Below are 13,781 nucleotides of genomic sequence, written 5' to 3' on the forward strand. Positions count from 1 at the left end.
AAGGTTTAAGGAGAGCAAGAGGGCGCCGATAATGTTGACGGTTTCAGCCTAACTTTCAACAGTCCTCCCTTTTCAACATATCTAGCCAACTTGCTTACTCAATGTCAATTTTCATCAAATTCCTAACTTCGGTATCATACAATGCTCTCATATGTTCGCTTCCAATGTCCACAGTTTTGGGAAAAATACAACTCGCACATAAAGAACACATAGGTGGCAAACATTGAATTCCTAAGCATAGGCCACATATTACAACTACGGGAATCAGGATAATGGTGAGCAGTCTCCAGCCCCAGCTTTTGACGGTGTCCCAGAACCAACCACCAAGCGACCATTCTTCTTGCTCTTGGTGAACTTCTGAAGAGAGTCTGTGAAGATGTTCGATGGCTTTGTACACTGAGGGTGAGTTGTCCGGTATGTATGTACAACAGCTGGACCCAATAATGCGGCATGCTCCTCCACGGTCCGCCAGAACCACATCTAGAACGAGGCGGTTCTGAAGAGCCACCAAACGGACCGCTTGGAGTTCGGCAGTGTTGTTGGCAAAGATGCCCGCTGTGATGTTCATGGTTGTCTCGACTGCCTGAGTCAAATGTCGGATGGCACGGCTGTTTGCCATCGGGCCCCAGAGGGGGACGAGTCCTTTCATAGCATCGAGGAACTGCGCCCCTGTTGAGTCGGCTTGCTCAACGTCTTTGGCTCGTTTTTGCCTGTGGTGATTCGCTGGGGCCACATAAGTTGGAGGAAGGACGAAGGAGATGTAGCAAGTGCCCCCCCAGCCTTTGGGGAGCCAGGTGTAGGCCTTCGTGCCGCAGATGAAATACATGTTTGGGGATGACACAAAGGAAGGTGGATCCGTGGAATCCAGAGTGCTGGTAAAGCGGCAAGCGCTGCGACCCACCAGCTGTGTCCCAAGTCCTTCTACACACATGTGGCCTGTGACGTTGATGACCGTCAGGGCCACAGTCAGAGTGGCAGCCGTTCGTTTCCGCAGATAGGAGAAGGTGGGTCTGGTTGGATTGTTGAACACCTGCATTTCGATTCGTTCTTTGGCCGGGATGTCCATTTGGATCGAGTCGCTGGGAGTCAGCGGGCAGAAGTGTGTCTTGGTCTTGTTTCGCCCGGCCCCATGAGAAGAATGTGCTGCAGTTCTGCTGGAGGTGGCATTGTCCGTATAGCTCTCTTGCAGGAGGATCAGCCAGGCAAGGCAGGAGCCGTGGACGGAGAAGGGTGAAGGGATGAATGGTATTGAATGTCCAGTGGCATGGGGTAGCAACCCACAGATCCAGCAGTTGGTGGCGTTGGTGGCAAGATTGTGCTGGTGAAGTAGCTGCACGAAAGAGTTGTTCCAAAACTCCTTTCGCCTCTCTCTTAGTTGAGGAGAGAGCGAAATTAGATAATGTTCCTTCATGGTGGTAGGCTGAGGAGTGGTTAGGAATGTTTCGTGAGCAGGCGCGTGTTCTTCCATAATCCAGAGCGTAGTCATGAGGAGAAAACAGAGGAGGATTACGATGAAGAGTGCAATTGTCTTTGAGCTATGGAGTCTGTCTATTCTCGGATTTCTGTAGTGGGTATTTCCTGCTGTCTCCGTCGGCTTCTTATTTGGCGCTTCCATCATCTTCTTATCTGGCGCTTCCATCATCTTCGTCTTCAAGGTGCTCGGTAGTGGGCAGGACCACAGACTTAGTTTTAGCTTCTCTCCGGGTAACCCTTGGTAGTTTGGGTCACCGTTCTGAGATCCTTTAACCTAGTCCGTGGCCTACTTAGCCGAAGCTCCCTCCTTTCGACGCAGGAAATACCCTTCTCGAGATGGCACAGTGGGGTCAGGATGTTTTGAAAGTTCAAGTGTCTCAGTATCAGGGTAGCAGTTCAACGATGGTCGGTCCTGGTTCAGGAGCTCTTCTTGGGTGTTGGCTGGAGAGACCTTTTTGCAGTGATGAGCGTGCAGCCAGTGTTTCTTCCCCTCCACTCGAAGTGCGGTCCGAGTGGTGATCAGCACTTGCCAGGGGCCCGTCCACCGGGGTTCCAAACTCTTTGATCGCTGGAAATTTCGGATCAGCACGAAGTCCCCCGGCTGGATGGCGTGACCCGGACCCCTGGAAGCATCGGGGATGGCCTGCTGCACCTGCTGATGAAGGACAGACAAAGTTTCAGTCAATTTGTACAGATAATCAGACATTAGGACATCCGGAACGTCATGAATGGAAGTTGGTTTCGGAGCAGACCAGACGCTCATGGGTCGACCGAAGACAACTTCATAAGGGGTTAAGTGATGTCGGGTGGGGGTAGAGCGCATCGATAGCAATGCCAATGGGAGGGCGTCTGGCCATTTCAGGCCCGTCGTAGCCACTATTTTGGCCAGTTTAAGCTTTAGTGTGGCATTGTGTCGTTCGACAAGCCCAGCAGATTGAGGGTGGAAGACTGCGTGGAATTTCTGCTTAATACCCAGCCCATTTAGGATGAGCTGGATAACGTTGGCTACAAAGTGGGGGCCATTATCGCTCCATAAAACACGACAGAGGCCATAACGGGGGAAAAACTCCTTTAACAGAACCTTTGCAGTGGCCATAGCGGTGTTGTCACGGGTTGGATATGCTTCCACCCACTTGCTAAATGCGCACACCACAACTAGTACATATTTCAGGCCTTGGCATCTGTCTAGCTGGATGTAGTCCATCTGCAGGACTTCAAATGGGTGGTTTGGGACCCCAAATCCCCCCCGGGGTACTACAGTTCCTTTCCCGGGGTTGTGTTGCAGGCATATTAAGCATTGTTGGACCAGGCGTTTGGCGGAATCTGGGATCTTGTCATTGTGCCAAACCCTGGAGACAAGTTCGGTCATGGGGGCTGATCCTATGTGGGCAGGGGAGTGTGCCATGGTTAATATGGGAATCAAGTACGAATCAGGTAGCAACCATCTGTTCGTGTCTTTTGTCCGCCAGCAGCCTTCATCGTCTTTCAATCCCACCCGTGTCCATTCAGTCAATTCGTGTTGTGTGCTAGTCGTTTGTATGTCTCTAATTGTGTCCTTGGCGTCAGTCCAGTTTTCTGCTTGTGACCTGGTCACGTACATATGTGTTGTCGTTCTATTTTCAGCTGTTGTTCGGGCGGTGATGTCGGCTAGTGCATTTCCCTGTCCAATAATGTCTGTCACTTTCTTGTGTGCCTGGCATTTGATAACGGCAAGTTTGTTGGGGAGGAGGACAGCTTCAATTAAGGCGGAGACTAGATCCCCGTGCAAAATGGGTGTGCCGTGTGAGGTCAAGAATCCTCTCTCCCTCCAGAGGAGCCCAAAATGGTGAACCACCCCGAAGGCATACTGGCTGTCGGTGTAAATGTTCGCTGTGGTTCCTGTTGCCAGGATGCAGGCTCGCGTCAAAGCAATCAGTTCCGCTGCCTGGGCAGATCGCTGGGTGATGCGGGCTGTTTCTACTACAGTTCGAGCCGTGGTGACTGCATAGGCAGCGGAAGTGGTACCATCGGGGAGTTTGATGCAAGAACCGTCCACCCACAGCTCCCCGTCGGGGTCAGGGAAAGCCGTGTCTCTGAGATCGACCCTACTCCTGGTCTGTTCGTCCGTAAGAGTCACGCAGTCATGTACGGGGTGCACATTGGGATCGTTCTCTGGCAAGGGTAACAGAGTTGCTGGGTTCAGTGTGGTGCATCTTTTCAGGGTAATATGGGGGGCAAGCAAGGTCAGTTCGTATCCAGTCAGTCGTGCACTCGTCAGATGTTGCGTCTTGGTTTGGTTCAGGAGGGTGTCGACTGCATGGGGTACCAGTACCGTGAGGGAATTCGAGAGTACGATCCCCTCACTCTGTCGGATAGAGACTGCAGCAGCAGCTACAGCTCGAAGGCAGGCAGGCAAGGCTCTGGCGACAGGGTCAAGAGTGGCAGAGAAGTAAGCGCACGGTCGTTGCTTAGGGCCGATGGCCTGGGTCAGGACAGATAAAGCGCACCCCTCCCTTTCGTGAGTGTAAAGGGAGAAGGGCTTTTTGTAATCAGGGGTACCCAGGACAGGGGCTGAGCAAAGGGCATCTCGCAGTTCTGTGAAGGAAGTTTGACACTCAGGGGTCCAAGGGGGTGGGAAAGGGACGTCTTTGTTTAGCAGAGAAAGCAGTGGTTTTACAATGAGGCTGAAGTTTGGTAACCATTGTCGGCAGAAGGAGGTGAGGCCTAATAGGGAGCGAACCTGCTTCTGGGTTTTAGGGACAGGGGTATCTAGAATGGTTTGGATTCGATCAGGGGTGAGTTTTCTTCCATCTTTGGACAAAAGGTGGCCTAGGTAAGTGACCTGGGGTAGGCAGAATTGCAACTTCTTCTTGGAGACCTTGTGGCCATTTTCCGCAAGGAAGTGCAAGAGTTGAATGGTGGCGGTAACCGCTAGAGGGGTGGTGTCGGCTGCCAAAAGGATGTCATCGACATATTGTACCAACACCACCCCGTCGGGTAACTGGACTTGGTCTAGTTGTCTTTTGAGGGCCTGGCTGTAGATGCTAGGGCTTTCCGTGTAGCCTTGAGGAGCTCGGCAAAACCTATATGAGCGGGCTTTTAGGGTAAAGCCGAAGAGATATCGGCTGTCTGGGTGGATGGGGATGGAGAAGAATGCGTTCTTGAGGTCGATGACGGAAAAGGTGGTGGCAGTGGATGGAATCAAGGTCAGGATGGTGGTGATGTCTGAGACCACAGGGTACTGGGGTACCACCACTTTGTTGATCTCTCGGAGGTCGATGATGAAGCGGTATGCTTTCTCATCTCCCTCTCCCTGCTTCTTGATAATGGGCAAGATAGGGCTGTTGCAAACGTTGCTAACCACTTCCTCTACCACTCCTGCGTCTATCAGTGACTGGATAATCATTACCAATGCCTTCTCGCCCTCTGGCGATATCCGATATTGTGGGAGTTTTGGGAGTGTTGCGTCTGGTCGGACAGTAATGTGCACTGGGTCAATTAACATACGCCCTACGTCCGAATCCGCTTTGGCCCACAGATACGGAGGTAGAGTGTCAAGCAGGGACGCGTCAACGTCGGTGATGGAAAACATGTGTCGGGGGGAACAATGTCTAAGCAGAACGGGGTTGTCGTAAAGAAACACTCGAACTCCATCTTGAGAACACCTAATCGTCGCTCGGAAGTGTTTCAGTAAGTCAAGTCCCATAATGGCGTCAGGGCTATTAGAGGAAAGCAAGAACGTGGTGTCGGTAGTGTTGTTTTCTACGTCAAAGAGAATCGGGGCAGACAAAGGGTTGGTGGAGGGCGTTCCATCGAAACCTGTCGATGTTATGAGTGAGCCAGACAAGGGTGCCCTTGGAATCAGTCGTTTAGATAACGCACTACGTGTTGCGCCAGTGTCTACCAGAAATGGAGACTTGGTACCCAGGACCTTAGCGGTGACATAAGGGCCCTGCTGGTCAACATAGAGCTCGACTGGATCCCTCCCTCGCCCTTGGCTGTCCTATGCGAAGGTGTGAGTGTCGTCATAGTCAGATTGTTGATATTGGTTCTGCCTGGGTCGATCGAACGTATTTGGTCTGCTTGATCTGTCATTAGTCGCGTCATTTGGGGGCCCTCGTTGTTGTCCCCTAGGTCTCGGTCCGTTTGTTACATCCCTGGGGTCTTTGTTTCTGATCATTTCCAGAAGAACTGGGCACTGGGATTTCCAATGGCCAGTCCCTTTGCAGAAAGCGCACTGGTCTTCTCTAAGGTCTGTGCGTCCACTGTAGGAAGTCAGAGTGCGGTCCTGGGGAAATGTAGTCTTAGGGACGTTTGTCTGGTAGTTTCCCCGGTATTGGTCTCGTCCTATAGTCACCCCTTGCAGTTTGGCAATCATCACCCTCTCTTTTAAGTCCTTCTTCTTTTTCTCTGTCGCCCTATCGTTTTCATTTTTCTGATGCTCATAATATTGGGCCATTTGGAGAATCGCTGTAGGTTTGGAGGCTGCCCAACTACTCTCGCTGGCCTGTAGTTTCTGGGAGATTTCCGATGATAGGCCCTTAACATAGTTCTGGACAAACAGATGGTGTCCGGTTGCAGTGGTCATATCCTGGCCGCTGTAATCGGAGAACACCGTTTCAAACCGGGAGAAGTATTCCGATACATCCTCCTGGGGTTTTTGGCGACAGGCTGTTACTATCGACCAGTCCACTTTCTTTTCTGGGATTAGGGTTTTTAATTTATCTACGATTTTATCTGGGAGGTCTAGAATGGATTTCAACGGCTTTTGTCCTGGTCCCCGTTGTTTGTCCAGGTCATCGAGTTGTGACCAGGTATGTCCAAACAGCTCAAGGTGATCGACTTTCCGGATTTGCTTCCACACATCAGCTGGTAGACATAACCCGAAGAACAAGTCGATGTCAGCCAGGGTCATGATCGTTGAACCCAGGGCTGTACCCAATTCAGTATAGAAGGCAGTGGGGTTTTTACGTAGGTCGGGTAGAGATTTCCGGAATGTCAGTATCTCTTGCCGGTCCCACGGCTGGTAGACCCAGTTGTACACTACCCTTCCCTTCGCATCTTGGTTGTTTGCATCATCGTGAGTCCCTGTACCCCTAGGAGGAACCCAGTAAGGGGCAGCCTCACGTATCGGCATCATGGTGTTAGATTGCTCGGTTGGTGGTTCGGTCACTACGGGGGCTGCGGATTTAGCTCCCGGCTTTCGTTCAGTGAGGTGGCGGAAAACCTCAAGCGTACGCGTAAGGAGGTCCGACACATCACACTCGCCCTCATCCCCGATATCGACCTTCCGGTACAGAGCCCTTAGGCTCTCGGGACCTTTGTCTCGATATCGGTCCTCGTATGCATTCAAGACATGATAACACAGTCGTACGGTAAAATGTCGTCTGTGACTCCCTGTATACGAGCTGAACATATCTGTGATGTACTCTTCATCATCCTTCCTTTCTACCAGTGTCCTTGCTATTTTGTCGATCCCCGCTCGCTCATCTTTGTCTAGTCTGTTTGTTCTTGCAGAGCCAGCCCCTCGAGTCCCATGCTCGTCTAACGTCGTTGTTGATGCGGGTTTTAATACAAGGGGTTCGGCTGGCACAGAGGCCATTGGGGCCGACGCTGTGGCGGTACCTTCGTTTGTACCTGGGGGTGGCGCGTGCTGCGCCAAGGGTTGAGAAGGGGCATATGGAGGGGGCATGTAGATGATAGGAGGACCTAACAGCAAGTCCTCGTTGGCTTGTCGTTTCGAGGGTAAATCAGGGTAGAGCATGGAGGGGGTTCTAACCGGACACTGGCTTGGTGTTTCCATTTCTAGTTTCTGTTTAGCTTTCTCTCTTTCCTTTATCTCTTTTTCTAGTTTCTGAGCAGCTAGGTGGGCTGCTTTTCGCAGCTCTTTTTCCAACCTACTCTCAGTTTTCTTTTTACGTTGTTCAGTTTCTTTTCGCCACATGCCGAAGCTGTCAAGCATAGTAGGTGTTGTCTTGTTTTTACCCAGGGCAGTTTCTAGCGTTTTTATTTTATCATCATCGAAGGATCCTATCAGGGGCCATTGACTTTCTTGACCCTTTTTTGTGTATTTATGCCATAGTTTACTATAGGCTATAGCGGTCAATCCATGCTTCATGAACATGTCCTTATTAGGGGTGCCTTCCAGTGGGGCTGGATGGTCCATCTCTAATAAGCGGTCCGGGCTAAACAGGCTACTAATCAGTGGGGAGAAGACAGACATGACGGCTCGTAACGAGGGACTAAAAAGTCAGCACTGCCTATCTTATCACTAGGTGCAAAGACGGGACAGAATATTTCTATTCTACGTTGTTTGCAGGCAGTGAATACCTCATGGATCAAAATAACAAAAGACCAATAAATAACAATGGGGAGAATGAGTAGGTCCGCAAAGATCTGCGTTACCTACCCTTTTCACTATCTGCAAAAAGGGTGGTCTCTTCCCTGTTTGCAGACAGGGAATCTCCAGGAAACAATAGTTTGCGAACAACAGTTCAGTTTCAAGTGATTATTGAGTGGGGGGAGAAAAAATAAGCACGGCTGCTGCCCTACCTATCCTCCACTGTTTGCAAAGAGAGAGCCCGTTGTTTCTCCGTTTGCAGACAGTGAATCTCCAAATAAATAACAAAGGGGCAATACTAGTATTTTTAAACAAACAAGCAATCAAGCAATTATTTCGCGACTTGTCGTGGTTACACGACCTTACCCGGACCGCATGGACAGTTTCCTGTCTTCCGAATCCAGCGCCCGATCGTCCTCTCTTCTTCGTTATCCTCGCGGCACTCCTGATGGTTCCCAGTCAGGACCGTAGATCACTCGAGAGAGGTCTGTTCGGAACCAGTGAAGTTCGGATGATCGGCTGTCAGACGAGGGTCTATCGGACAGACGCGTTCCCGATCGTTGCAGTCGTTCACTTTGTCGTCAGGACCTCTCCCACTGGATCCATGGGTCGCTGATGGGCCCCACGCTTGGGACGCCAATTGTAGAAACTAAAATGGGGGGCACTACCAACCAGAATATAAGATCCTTAAGTATTGCCCGGCGGTGTCGCCTCTTGAACCCACAAAGAAGTTAAACTATTGAAGAGGCAGGCGCTGGAGACTGGAAGGCAGGAAACAAGGTTTTTATTCTCTCCGGAGGAGAACACAACGAAACGGACAGAAGGTATCGTTCTGAGGTGCTCTAATCTGCATCCTTGAGGCCTGGCCTCTTATACACAAGTTTATTTCTTTATTACATGTAACACATTCTCGTCGATACTTTGATGTACGGAAAGACATCCTCAGAATCCCCCCTTCCCAGTCCGTTCCCACGCAAGGTTACAGTGGGAGTCCCCGCCCCGTTCACAACAGGTGATGATCATCGCGCAGCTGGATATTCCGCCGATTCACGGAGCGTGTGGGGTTTGATCGGATCTCGTAGGGCGGGGGGCTTTGATCAACCCGGGGATCCCTTGCTGGGGGGAAACTTTCTATTGCACGGGGAGGGGCAAGGAACAGTATCGGCAGAGCTGGGTGTCGGCCTGGGAACGAGGAAGACGAACAGGCACACGGGGAAAAGGGGGTTTGCATCAAAGGGCCGGGGATCATAAATGGAAAGAAGGGAGGTGTTGCGCTGGGAACAGGACGAGGGCCTGGGGCAGAGCAGCGCTGAAGAGGGGTTTTATGATTCGCAGCAGGTGCAGGCAGGGGGGTTGTCAGCATGCGGGGGATGCCGGCGAAGCTAGGAGCGGGAGAGAGGCGCGCTGGCTCTCGGCGGGAGCAGGGAAGCCATGGTGCCAAAAATGGCGGCTGTTTTACGCGCACAAAAGGTTTAAGGAGAGCAAGAGGGCGCCGATAATGTTGACGGTTTCAGCCTAACTTTCAACAGTTGACTAGGAATGATTAAGTGCCCCCGAACTTTCTCAATTAATACCATATTCGTGTCTTTGCTGGTAATACTTTCGATTTTGTGATATCTGTAACAGAGCACAAGGCATAAGGCTCTAGACCAATCCTAGAAGGTATTGTTGCTGAAACAAGGAAAGGAGCCTTGCGTCAGAAACTACAAACTGTACTCATACTATTCTCTCCTCTCAGCTCAGCTATCATTGCCTTCAATAATATCGATTCAGATAATTTTTTGCAAAAAGGTCTGGATAAACTTAACTTTTCTTATTGCTCTGTGCACCCTCCCCCATGTAAGAAACCGCATTGAGGCTGTTCAGACTATAGGGATTCACGAGACAGCCACCCACATTAATTCATGAATTCATTCACAAGCATTAACCTAGACTCACACCTACCATCAGTCCGGACCCACTCTCCGCCCACTAGTTTGTAGATGTTGTTGCTTCTGGTCACGCCCCAGACTCCAGCAGCCCCCACTGAGACATGCTTGAGAGCACCAGGGATCTGTGTCCAGCTGCTACTGTAGAGGGTGTAAATGTTGTCATTTGCATTCACTCCGAACACCTGCCCGTTGCCAGCATCGATTTGTTTGAGAGCTCCGGGCACCTGATCACAGTTCAGTTGAACAGTCTGACCTAGAGGTGAGAGTTCAAGAGACAAAGCTTTTAGACAAGGTCAATGCTGGTGAACATTTCTACATCAAATTTGTTATTCAACCCTAGTTATTTATGAGAAAGATATTTTAGTCAGTGTAATGTTCAAGGACGTTCGTAGGATGACCACTCTAAACCTGTCCTCCACTGCCGGTTCACCCACAGGTGCGACCATGAGCTCAGAGAATCAGTTATAATGCTTCCTGCAATCTACTTCAGTTTGCAAGGGGCTGGTTTGAGCAGGGAAGTGATTTGGGGGCAATGTGGCCTGCTCAGCCAGGAGTCAGCTTTGAGAACAGGCCCTTAGCCAGGTGTAGATGTTTAGGGGGGCATGACCCCAAGGAATAACTACAGGAGCTTTTTGGTTCTCAATATTTGACATTGGTTTGGTTCCCAACACCCCAGCATTTTTTTTTAATAAAGGCACAATATGGTGAGATTTTAAAGAAGGCAGCATATTTTGCAGTTTTTCTAAAGTGTTACCGTTATTCTAATTTTACCACTATTAGTTATAGCAAATAGGAAATGGTACCTTGCAAAGTACAGTTAGCAAGAACCCTTAGGAAACGTTAATTAAGTCTGTGTTAAAGGGTATTTCCCATGCGCTTACATTTAGTAAAACTGATAAAACCTAAATAGTGTCTAAATGCAATGTTGCGTTGGTCTGTTTACTCTCCCTCGAGATGCCTTTGGGAAAAGGTGAGGCAAATCCAGCGTTTCTATGTAGATTTTCTAAACAACTGACAATAATTGAATGGGTTTTTAAGGGAGTTCTAAATCATCTTCAGTAAGGAAACAATGGAACAGTCAGTAGGAGAGATATTCAAAGTAAGCATAGGATGTTGGGGAAGCATGGGCATAGTTGTGGGAGTGAGTGCGGTGATATGCCCCCTTCAACTACTTGAAGCAGCAGCTTCCCAGTCATTGTTTCAGAGCCTTGTGCCCAGTACTTAATTTGTGTAGTTAGTTTCCAGTAGCGGGCACTGGAACTTATCTTTCTGGACCCAGACTTTATTTTCATCAAAAAAAAATTTGAACCCGACCAAAAGCAAGATAGACAGAAAAGAAAGAACTGAGGAGGAATAGAAATGACGGGAAATGATGACAAAGACAAAACACACAGACTAAAAAGATCTTGCAAGAGTAAGAAAAAGAGCTAGAAAGTGTAGGGTGATGGAAGAAAGAGGCATGCAGTGGAATCAAGACTTCACAGCCTTAGTATTCAGCAACCTCCCCATAGAGCAAGTCTGTCCTCATTGAAGCCCCACTGGACTGTGACAATAGGAAGCATGTACATTTAATATTTCTAGACACCAAAGTTATATTCTGTCAACACATACTGCAACAGGCAGAGATTTGGGTTATTTTAGGCAGGATCGAGGGGTCATTGCTAACAGGCTTTCATATTATCTCAAAAAAGATGTTCTGAAGTATTGCTGATGTTCAGCACTTGCTAACACTATGGCTTCTTGGAGCTGTTAAAGAATGTTGTTTAGATAGGACCTTAGAATTGCCTATTTTTTATGTATTTTGTTTGAGTGTTTGTGGTCTCTGGTGTGTTATCCTATATTTCTAGCCATGAATTAGTGCTTCAGCGTCAGTGATCTTGTGTAATATTTAGTGCGTGTCTGTGCTTCTGTGTCCATGTAGCTCTATTTCCCAACTGTGAGAACTACAGTGTCAATATTATGAATTTAGTCCAAGTTTGTCTTTTAGTATCTTGATATCAGTTTCCAAATGTCAATATTCCCTTACCAGTGTTGGTGCCCTGATGTTCACATGTGTCCCTTTAACTGCCTTTGTGTCCCTGCATCAGTTTCCCAGTAGTAATATCCACATCAAAGTCTGTGTCATTTTCCAAGTGTCACATTTCCAGTGCCAGTGCCACTCAATATCTGTGGCTGTGTCTCAGTGGCAGTGATGGACTGCCCTAATGCTTTGCAAGTGTTCCATTGTCAGTATTGATATTGTTTTATCCCTTTGTCTAGACATCCTTCTCAGTGTGCTTGTGTTTGTGTTCCAGGATCTCGTTCCATGCAACAGTTTCCTTTTGTTAATGCTCTAATGACAATGTCCCAGTGTTAGTACCTCCATGCTTGTTGTCATTGCCCTCTGTGCATGTAGTATCTCTGACTTAGTAGTTCAATGCTGACACCCTTATCGAAGTGCCTCAGCATTAGTGTTTGTGGACTTATTAGTGTGACTGGATTAGTGTCCCTATGACACTAATCCAGTAACACTGTGTATATGTATGTGTCCCTTTATTTTTCCCCAATCATGAGGCTCCAGTATCAATGTCAGTGTACCTATATCCTCCTCTACCCATGCCCCAGTGGCAGTGCCCTGGCATCAGTGTCCCAGTGTCATTGTTCCCCTGTCAGTTTTTCTATGCCATTGTCCTTGCGTCCATGTCATTATATCAGTTGTAATGTATCATGTTAGGTTTAGTGTCTGTGTCAGTGTCCACTTTTCCTAGTGTCTGTCTGTACTCAAACAGGGTTTCTGGTAACTAATCCCTTGGCAATGTTGCAGTGCCCAATGTCAATGTCAGTGTAAAATTGTGTATCTGTGGCCCTATGTCCCTCTTCCGACCGTTTCCTCAAGACCTGGCCCCTGGGGTGACAATGGCGTGCTCTACAATTGCTGATTTATTGATCTGTATATGCACTCATGTCAGTGCCCCCGTGTGGTATCTCATTGTCCGTGATCTATCTCAGCAGCCACAGGTCAGCACCTGAGTGTTGCATCCACCCAGTAAGTGCCCTTGTATCACCTGGTGTTATGTACTATGTTCAAGCATACATATCCAAGCGTTTACATTCTAAAGTCCCTAAAACAATATACCGATGTCACTGCCCCATGGCATTGGACCAGCATCAATGTTTCTGCGAGTGTCTTTGTTCGCAAGTCAATACCCCCATTTTGGTGCTACATGATCTGTTTTCCAGATGAATTGTCACAGTGAAAATGCCCTTGTGTGAGCATCACTGAGATGCAGGTGTGTTAATGAACTACTTCCAGTGCCCCATTGCCAACATTCACATGTCATTGTTGGTGCCGCTGATCAGTGTTCTAGTGTCCGTTTTCCAATGACAGTGTCTCCATGTCAGCATCCTTGCATTCCGAACCTCTGTCAGCATTCACAGGTACATTAATGATGTGTTCCCCAGAAAGTGTCCCTGTGTCGGTATATCATGTCACATTCTAAAATTACGTCCCACTGTTTAGTATCAATATCTTTGTGCCCTGTCATCCCTGTGTCAGTGTCCCAGCATAACTGTCTTGTTTGTGTCCCATATTTGCATCTCAATATCACTGTTTCCATGTTAGGGTTGATGGTCCTTTCGGAACTCCATTTTACAGTGCACTAGTGTCAGTGTTGATTTGCCTGTCTCATTATCTTTTTTTGTTGTTGTCATTTTGCATAGAGAATCATACACTATACAGATATCACTGCGCACAAATGTTCCCATTATAGGAGGAAATGTCTTGGAAGAGAAACACAAAAACTTTTCTCGTACAAATAAGACAACAAGGCAAGATGGCCGCGGAACAGTCGCAGGAGTAAGTCGCTCCAACCTCCCTCTCCCGACAAAAATGAAAACGACTGCAGTCTCCAGAGATAATGCAGAAAATCGGCTGGATGAGAAATATATTCTCTAATATATTGGCAGTACCGCATCATAAGACTTTTCACAAGACCTTACAGATTACGTGGTTGGCTACAAAAGATACTTGGAAACACCCACACAACAGAGCTGTCAGATGCCTCCACGCGGAGCAAAAC

The 13,781-nt window shown here is 48.5% G+C and overlaps 1 protein-coding gene across 1 annotated transcript in view; it reads right to left on the reverse strand.

Annotated features, from left to right (window-relative positions):
• Nucleotides 1-10,169, reverse strand: part of LOC144752644 (fish-egg lectin-like) — a 496,941-nt gene extending 486,772 nt beyond the window's left edge. Inside the window, exons 1-2 of the mRNA XM_078640524.1 lie at nucleotides 10,154-10,169; nucleotides 9,737-9,976 (exon numbers count right to left, since the gene is read on the reverse strand). Coding sequence (XP_078496650.1) covers nucleotides 9,737-9,976; nucleotides 10,154-10,169 — 256 coding nt within the window. The remainder of the gene's footprint in view (nucleotides 1-9,736; nucleotides 9,977-10,153) is intronic.
• Nucleotides 10,170-13,781: the final 3,612 nt, after the last annotated feature.

Source organism: Lissotriton helveticus, chromosome 5_1 (genome assembly GCF_964261635.1).
Source record: "Lissotriton helveticus chromosome 5_1, aLisHel1.1, whole genome shotgun sequence".
In the NCBI taxonomy this organism is placed as follows: domain Eukaryota; kingdom Metazoa; phylum Chordata; class Amphibia; order Caudata; family Salamandridae; genus Lissotriton; species Lissotriton helveticus.